This window comes from Bombus pyrosoma, linkage group LG16, assembly GCF_014825855.1.
Source record: "Bombus pyrosoma isolate SC7728 linkage group LG16, ASM1482585v1, whole genome shotgun sequence".
In the NCBI taxonomy this organism is placed as follows: domain Eukaryota; kingdom Metazoa; phylum Arthropoda; class Insecta; order Hymenoptera; family Apidae; genus Bombus; species Bombus pyrosoma.
Window position 1 is genome coordinate 3,995,716 of NC_057785.1, and position 9,542 is coordinate 4,005,257.

The 9,542-nt window shown below is 38.2% G+C and overlaps 1 protein-coding gene across 9 annotated transcripts in view; it reads left to right on the forward strand.

The window, feature by feature from the left end:
- Positions 1 to 9,123, forward strand: part of LOC122576209 (rho GTPase-activating protein 100F) — a 54,859-nt gene extending 45,736 nt beyond the window's left edge. For 3 of the 9 annotated variants that reach the window (XM_043746143.1, XM_043746139.1, XM_043746140.1), the window contains 10 exons: positions 12 to 175; positions 266 to 614; positions 679 to 897; positions 1,229 to 1,617; positions 1,680 to 1,812; positions 1,898 to 2,017; positions 2,113 to 2,273; positions 2,344 to 2,536; positions 2,882 to 3,135; positions 6,008 to 9,123. In XM_043746143.1, the coding sequence (XP_043602078.1) occupies positions 12 to 175; positions 266 to 614; positions 679 to 897; positions 1,229 to 1,617; positions 1,680 to 1,812; positions 1,898 to 2,017; positions 2,113 to 2,273; positions 2,344 to 2,536; positions 2,882 to 3,135; positions 6,008 to 6,265 (2,240 nt within the window). In that variant the 3' untranslated portion in view covers positions 6,266 to 9,123. The other 6 variants (XM_043746144.1, XM_043746146.1, XM_043746141.1 and 3 more) reach the window with 6 other exon arrangements.
- Positions 9,124 to 9,542: the final 419 nt, after the last annotated feature.

The following is a 9,542-nucleotide window of genomic DNA, read 5'->3' on the forward strand; positions in this document are numbered from 1 at the left end:
TGGAATGTCAGGAAGAATACCGTCATCACCCAGTGTGTTCACATCAGATGAGTACCGAGCATGGCTGAGTCGAACGCCGAGTACCAGTGCATTGTACGAGCAGATTAGGGCCACTACGACTAGACCACCACGTTACACTTACAGCGCAGAGAACATCCACGCAGCTGTAAATCAAGTAAATAACACATACATTAAAAATTACATTCTTTTTTGATAAACTTTTTAGATCAGTTTCTAAATTTTGACTAATTTATTTAAAATTTAGGGTGAATATGGAAGCTATGGGACGTACAGACCATTGTCCAGCACGCTGGATCGTTTGTCAACAAGATCAGCCTCTGCTCAGCAAGTGAATCTTGCCAACTTAAGAGCATCGACAGCGATCAGTTCGACGTGTCATCGTGGAACAGCGAACCCAAGACCGGCCTCGGTTGCATCCAGTGCTCGTACGTCCTTGACAAGTCAGAAACCGTCACTGAGCAGCTCCGCCACCCAGAGGGCAACGTCGGTCAGAAGAATCAGGAATCTGCTGGATCTGGAGTCCACCCGAAGCATACCTACCCCCACACCTACCAGAACTCAGGATCAAAGACTGCTAGATATTAATCCTGCAGGTGAGTATTAAAATCAATATTGATCGTAAAAAGTTTAATTAATGTTATAATGTCTTTTGTACAGAGTTCCTTAAGTATAAGATAGAAAAACCTCCGACTGTTGGAACTCCGAGCTCGACTAGCTCTCTTTTGAGCTCGCTCGGGGAAACCAGCAGTGGTGACCTGGCGGGTGGTGTTAGTGGACTACTTTGGGTCCATCTTCTGGCAGGTCGTGGCCTCCGTTCAACAACATCCTCCTCAGCGGCCACTACACCTTCCACACCATCAGGTCAGCCTAATTTAGGTACGTTCGGGAGTCTGCACATCCCCTAGACTATTTCTCCACTGCACAATCACTAATCGCATTAACATAATATCTAGTAAAATTAAATTATTTCCATTTTATTCTATTTTCTTTATTTAAAATTCAATTATTTTTAATTTAAATCTGTAGTGATTCCTACTACCTGACACTCTCGAATGTTAGAAAGTGTTTGATAGTACTATATACTATCTTTAAGTCTCGAGCTATTCTTTTCACAAAAACCTTTAAGAATCAAAGCTTGAGGGTTAAAGTTACCATATATAAATTTGAAAAATGGCGAAATACCTTTATTGTTTGGATAATATAACAGCTAGTTGCGGCTTGAGAGACCTTTACTGCGTGCTGGAGTGCGATAGGGTGCACAAGGCGAGGACAGTGATGCGAACTGGCGATTTAATGTTCGACTGGGACGAAACCTTCGAGCTGGACCTCGTTGGCAACCGGCAGTTAGACTTGCTGGTCTATTCCTGGGATCCACAGTACAGGCACAAGCTTTGTTACAAAGGATCTGTGCACCTGGCGACCCTCTTGAAAGAATCACCAGTTCACCAGCTAGCTGTCAAAGTCGAACCACGTGGCACAATTTATCTAAAACTGAGATATACGGATGCTCAGCAGACATTCCGAAGGAGAGGACTCCCAGTCATATCTCTGGCTACCAGAGTGGCGCCACTCTTCGGAGTTGACCTTGACACAGTGGTAAGTTCAACATTTTGAAGTTATGATATATAAATTTGAAAAATGATAATGGTTTGGATTAGGTGAGTCGGGAGAGCAAGACTGGTGGAGTTCCTGGAGGTGTTTCTACCGCCCTAGCCATGGGTGTTCCAAATGTGCCCATAATTGTATGGCGTTGTGTCGAAGAAGTTGAAAGAAGAGGTCTTGACATCATTGGTGAGATATGTCTTTACCATTTACAAAGTTCAATTTCTATACTGTTGAGTTTGGACAGTTTGTCAATGAAAACTTGGTGGCTTAGGTCTATACAGGCTCTGTGGATCAGCTACGAAAAAAAGGATACTTAGGGAGGCTTTTGAAAGGAATGCTCGTTCAGTGAACCTGTCGCCTGACAATGTACCAGATATCAACGTAATTACTGGTAAGTTTCCCTTAATAATTATTTCTAATATTAATAATAATAATAATGTAAGAGATACACTTTAATTGTAATGGTGATTTATAATTATTGTTTAGGTGTACTGAAGGATTACTTGCGAGAACTTCCAGAACCACTCTTCACGAGGTGCCTCTATCAGATGATGGTCGATGCATTGGCCGTCTGTCTACCGGATGATCCACAAGGCAACGCAAAACTCATGTTCAGTATACTCGACTGTTTACCAAAGGTGAACAGGGTAAGTATCTAATCTCAAACTTCCCATGCATATACCTAGAGAAAATAATAATTAATTGTTCTTTCAACAGTGTACGTTAATCTACTTGCTGGACCATCTGGCAATGGTAGTATCACAGTGTAATAAGATGTCACCAGCAAGTTTGGCAGTCTGTTTTGGACCAGTTTTAATGCTACATTCTGAAGAGAACGGACCGCCTTTGGATTTCCAACAACCAATAGCAGTTCTCAAGTATCTTCTTGAAATTTGGCCTGTTAAGTCAGGTAATGTCGTCATTCCTAACAATTGATTTTCGTAATCCCAATTCACTATTAATATATGACTCAAAGTAGCTTGTAATATTAGAATTAGACTGCAGATGTTTTTATATTTATGAGAAATTTAAAATATGAAATCTCCAAACTATAACTGAAAGACTATAAAGCTAGTACACATATAAAAATAAAAATGTTCATTCTAGCCATTTGCAGTCTATATAATATCTGCAACTTATTAGGCATTTTCAATGCTTTATCGTCGAAATCACGTACGAAAATTAGAGTCGTAGTTTAAGTTAACTGAACCGAAAAAATAAGAGCCGAATAATCAGTCGCTCATTTCACAGACAGTTCGGAAGATTTCTTCAGTCGCTTCGGCGCTTCCTCGAGTTACGCCAACAGTCGAGCACAACAGCAGTCAACAGCAACTGCAGCACCAGCAGCAAGCTCAGCAACAGGTGCAACAGCAACTGCAGGGAACATTGGGACGCACAGGGCTGCCCTGGCAGCCTCAACACTCACTTCATCAACAGCCCCCAACTACGGCAGCACCCGCAGCCCTCGCGCCCTCCACTCGTCCTCCACCACCGGTCAAGCCTCGCCAGGTCAGTGTTCTATTTAGAGCTCTCGGTTTATCTCAACAACGTTCATTGCAATCTTTTGCCTTTCTTACCGTCGCTTCCTCTGTCTGTGCACTTGCTCCACTGCTATTGATGTCTAAATATCTCAGAAAGCACCTTAAAAATACAGACCCTCTTGGTCCACTTCTTAAGCAACAGTTTGAAATTTTTGTGTCGCATAAATTAATGCATTGTTATAATAAACTGTAATAAATTGCGTTATCTGGAGAATTTTACAATTAACTTATTCTCTAGATAAGTGATCAGCTATGGATCACTTATGGAAGTGATCCTTTAATATAACAGTTGAAAAAGGGAACAATCTTCTAAATTAAAATTATAGGTCTTATAAAAGTAAGCGATGAATCCACTAAGTGTTGTGAAACACCAAGACTCTAAGTAATATTATGACAATTGGAATTTTTAAAATATTCAGAGGGTGAGAGAAACTTATATTTAATTCCAAGATCAAATAAAATGAGAATTCTGTTTAAATGGGATTGATTGACAGTATCCTAAATTTTAATTACTTTCGTGTAAAAGATAAGAAATGTGTCTTATCATCTGCTTCACCTTATATTCTTCAAATGTGATCACTTTAGATGAAAACTGCTGTAAGTATTGTAATGTGTTTATTTTCGTTTAATTCGTAATTAGCAAAGTAAAAGTACAGAGGATGGGCGGAAGAAGGTTAAAGAAATAATAAATCAGAGCTTTCCTGGTCCAAGATTCTTCGCCATTTCCTTATATACATATCAATTAAAAATATCGTGACCACGTGAAGTGGAAGAAAGACCAGGAAAGTTGAACGAAACGCTTCAAGGAAAAAAAAAAGAAAAGAATTGAACAAGAGTCTCGTCTCGCTCTCTGCTTTTCTATCCGTGTCCCACATATGTGCATTATCTGAAGCGTGTTGTGAACAGCATGGTAGGCAAAGTAAAGACTCTGTTCTCTCCCTTTATTTTCGCTTCGCAGAAACAAGCCCTGTCGCGCTTTTATGATCACGAATCATGTATTCGCTACTCAATGAGACAAGTTCGTTCCATTCACTTATTCACATATTTTCATTCATATACGTTCTTTCATTCATTTACATCGTGTCGGTTTCAGGTTAACTCTCGAGGATCGTCGGCCATTGCAAATTGTTCGCCCTGAAGGCTATGTTTTCTTAGCATGATCAAAACGAAGGTGTATAGACGAAAAAATATAAAGAAAAGAGGTTATAATGGGTGGCAAACAGTTTGCAAAACAATCACGTCGCGATGCGTCCGTGTAAATATGATACCACAATTACCAAAAACGCCTCCGTGCATGTCTCGATGTCACTTCTGTACATTTACTTGGGTGTTCTACTGGTCGAGCGGGTCGATTATGATTTTTCCGTTTCTCTTTGCGCCAGTCTCTCGACGTCTTTCCATTATAGTGACGATTTACGTTGTCTTCTTTATCTTTTTTCGTTTGGGCACGTATTCTTCAGAGCAAACGCAAATTGCCGGCTCTACCAAACCGCTGACAGCACAGAGACGCCGCTTCTTGCACAGGTATTATCGTTATTATCGTTTTCATTCGCGTTTTTTACATCAGCCTTTAGTTATCGTTCTATCACATGCATGGCCAGATTATCAAAAAAAAAATATACATATATATATTAAAGAATCAAGTCATCCATTAGCTTTCATCAGTTTCACAGAGTCGTTTCGAACAACAGCTATGACTACAGTGTGTATATCAAAGACTCTGATGTACATGAAAATATATAAATATTTTTAGTTGATTGCAAAGATCAGGAATATCCAATGTCTGAAAACTCATGGCAGATCAAAAGCTATTTGATATGAATATTTATAAAAGATAGAATTGTTCTCCCTTAAAAACTATTACATTCAAAATGTTATGTTTATACAGTTTATGAAGTGACTATTCTTGATCAAGATCTTAATCTAAAGAATACTTTGACAGTGCGTCTGTTTTTGATCAATGTAAAAATGTTCATTCACAAAGTGTCTAGTAAACATAGTATCATCTCTCACGATATATATTTATGCTTAATTAAGAGACAAAGTGGGGAAAGAGTATAGGAAAAATGATCCCTTGTGGGAATCATTTTAATTAAACAACCACTCAATCTCTGAAACCTATTTAGCAACTGATAGTTTGGGGGATCATTAGTGCTCCAAGCATGCATTAATTGCACCTTGAGTGTTGCTTCTTGAATCTGGTTTGACATTACATTGTAAATCATAAATTTGATTAAGTTCAATACCTCTTTTCTAATTTAAAATGTTTCAAACTGGAACCAAGAACAAAATATCCTTTCAATTTCCAAAAATTCTTATCCAATGGACATCCTTTCAATTGTGAAGTACACATGAGATACATAGAATATAGTAACCAAGATGAGGCATCTAGGTTTCGATACTTTCAATTTTTCTATACATATTACACACACAACTCAAATCATAGATGTCTCATTCTACATAGGTGAACACATTTATTTCCATACATCCCAGGACCATATCTCACTCATCAAAAACAAATCACTAGAAGTCACCTGTATTATGAGAGTGACTTATGCTTCAACAATCCTTCAGCAGAACCTTCACACTAGAAATACAGAATTCATTTTGCACACAGCCACACCACAAGTTCTTTAACCCTTTGTGCAACAATTTGGACAAACATATGTCTATTCAATTCAAAATTCAAACCTAGAAAATCAAACCTGGAACCTCTGAAAATCACCATATATAGAGTGCGAAGGGTTAATATTTATCAAACACAAGCACGCTAAAAGAGTCCAAGGATTGCGTGATTAATGGAAAATGGCGCTGGTGATACGGCGTCTCTGTTCATATAGGTGATAGTCTCGTCTCCCGGTTCACCTAGCAGCGAGGAGTCGGAAGCCTCGCCGGAACCGATTAACAAAAGCCTCCTGAGCGGCCTGGGACTCGAAAAGAACAACGAAGGGGCCACAGCGAACTCGACTGGTCCTGGAACAGAACAGATTACGCCGACCAGCAGTGTTGACACCGAGGAGGGAAATACACTACATCCTGAAGAGGGTGAGAAGGGCGTCGAGGGTGATGCAGAGGCCAGCGATGACGATCGACATTAGCACGTACCCAATACGCATTAGAGTCTTGTGAAATATGAGGATTTAATCGGGGATGTGCGCCCTGGATAGCTTCGACGTCTTCGTTTTACCGATAGTTTGGAGAATCTTGCGTTCCTTTTTTTTTTTAAGAAGATGAGTTTACTAAGGAACAGTGTTGGGCATGAAATAATGAATACATCAAAAGATTAAAATTTGTTCAACTAGAAAATTACCCAGATTATCTAGTTGTCAGTTGTTAATTGTTGAAATAGACTGTAAACAGACTCAAAGTCTGCCTACAGTTTCTCTAAATTTATTTATTATTTGAAGAAAGTTTAGCTAAGTTTGAATCTTGCCCAATACTGATGCATGCGTATTAAGAGACTGACAATGAAACTTGTAATAAAAATATAATGGATTTTGAAGTCTGTTGGAACAGGATTGAAAGGGTTTTGTTGCTCACAAGTGTGTTTGTTTGAAATTGTTTAAAAAAAAGAGAGAGAGGTTATATTCTTAAGATACAGCTTATCATTCAGAATTGTATGAAATGATAAACAAACATGTTAAGAGTTTCTGTTTCATTTTAATCAAAGATTCTCATGATGTGTTGATGAAAGCTGAAAAAAAAGAAGATATACTTTCTACTTTTAATTTCTCAAAGATATTTAACGCGTTGACTGCTTTGATTTAGGAATCTAACTACAACACTTGTATCGTGAAACGATTTTTCAATCTTTAATAGGTACCAGCTGCTCGTAGAGCAGCAAAGAAACGAAAACCAAAGACTTGTGTCTTAATCGATGCTGTATTACCTAGTGAAATAATTTTTCCTTAAATGTTATTATTGTTGGCTGTGTTAGGAAAATGGTTCTCTTCGTTGTGTAACGTTGTGTTTTGAAATATTTATAGATGTTTTCTGCGGCAGTCAGCGCGTCAAATCGCACATATATCCCTCTGAGAATATTATGTTTGAAGAACATATAATTTATACAATGAACGAGGCTGAATATTTGTCGCCAGACGCACAATATAAGCGATCATTGTTTCCGAGACGAAATGACGCGCATAATGGGACCACTGCGAATATTCGTTCAAGAAAATATCTTCGCGATAAAACGAGATTCAACGCTGAAATTGACGATCTGACGACTGACTGAAAGCCTTCTGTAAGTTTTATAATACGACTAAACAAAACCTAAACCAAAGAAGAAGAACTAATCGAAAGTTATGCTAATATTTAGAAGAAGATTTTACTCTTTAGCTGCGATATATATTATGATTTCACAATGACCAAAGACTGTAACAGGTTCCTAGTTTGAAACTTCTTGCACAAAATTTGACTCCTAGATAATTTTGGTCTCGTTCAACCAATGAAATAAGTCGCCATATGCAAGAGGAAATAATTCTCTCTTCCGCAGCTGAAGAGTCAATATTGTAAGGTTTTTGAACTTTTCTTCGAGCACAAATGCCAGAAAGATTATCAATCAGCTGAACTTTTTTTCTATTCTATCTTGAGATCAGTCAAAGCTTCTTTCAAAAACCCAACGGTTGATCAAGCAAAAATGGAGTCAGTAGACAAGAAACTAACAGAGGAAAGGAGGCAATGAGTGAATAGTTGTACGACAATGAACATCTCTAAACATCCCCTGCGTCCTAAATTATGCACAAATCTACTTTACCGACTGTGAAGATAATGTCCAATGCATTGGAATAGCAAAGAAAGAGGTACGAATGGAATGTAAAAAGGAAATCTTGCGATTCACCGCGCACATCCTCAGCTGAAGGAGAGACTCTACCGTTTCTCCAATCGATTTGTCAGCGAAGTTCATGGTGTTTCCCGGCCGGTCGAGACTGAGATCTCACGCGAAAAAGTTCCGGAAGAGTTTCTTCACCGGCGAAGCTAGCTGCAGAAGAAGAAAGGCGACAAGAACTGATCACACTGACTGGCGATGGAAGAAGAAAAGAAAGAGCGATATACAGGGAGGACAGGAGATGAAACGAAAATAAATAAGCAAAGAAAAAATATACACACACAAAAAGGAAAAGTTGAATAAGAGACATACACACACGTAGAGACATATAAGGAAATATGAAGATGATGAATCACACAGACGCAACGGTCGATTTATATACAATATACTATATATATACATATTATATATACACACATAGGCTAGTCACGATATACATGTGCTTTTGATAAAAAAACTATTACTTAGAGGTTAGCTAGCCCTCGTATACAAAACACAAAGGAACTGCTGATGTACACAACAGCTGCGTCGCACATATACATGCATATATGTAAAAGGAGAAAAGAAAATAATTGAAAAAAAAACGAAGGATGAGGGACAAGATGCAAAGTATAGGTGCACGCAGACGATAAAGTTATACATAATATATATAATGTTCAGCGCGACAGGAGTCGAGGAACCGACTCCATGACTTCTTGTACATGTTGACAATAGCAAACCGACGAACGGAGAAGAAAGATAAAGGAGAGATTGGATCAGAATAAAAGTGGAGAGCCAGTGGTAGAGGAATAGAAACTCACCGAGAAACGATAATAATTAAACGGTTAATTGTAAACTTCTAAACGATTAAAAAAACATAGCCAGTATTATAATTGTGTACATGAAGAAGCAAGCATTTGAAGAGGACGAGCCGGGAGAGAGACCACCCTTCGGTCAGGGTATTCCCCGGGGTTCGTTTGTTCTACGATCTCGTCAACGGGGACACGAGTCGTTATTTGACTATTGTTACTGTCATTATGGTTAGTTAGTATAATATTGTTGCGTACAGACAGTAGATTTAAATAGACCTCATGATAATTAATGAGTAGTCCCATTTAAAGCTTATTCTTTTGATCTAGCTCTTAATATGGAAAACAAGTTCTCAATCTACCTTGAGATTTCACCTATTTTATCCTCACCTGGAACGAGTAAGAACTGTGCATTAGTAAAGCGTTTATATGTCAATGAGGTATTCTGAGTCCTCAAATTAATGAACCCAATGTTCAGTTTAGTATGGTTATTGCGACAAATTCCAATTAGTTAAATGGCATCATAACTATTATATGTCTTCCATCCGATCCCAAAACACTCCCAATTTCTGTATTCTGCACTACAAACTCAGCACACAATCTATCCCAATGAGCACCATAGCTATAATTTTTATTATTAAATAGAACTGCAAACTTCTAGTCTTTATTTTCATTTATTCTCGTGCAAACTATGCATCTATATTTCTATATTTATAACATTGTTCATTAGTATCCTGCTGCACTTCCTTACTGAACTAG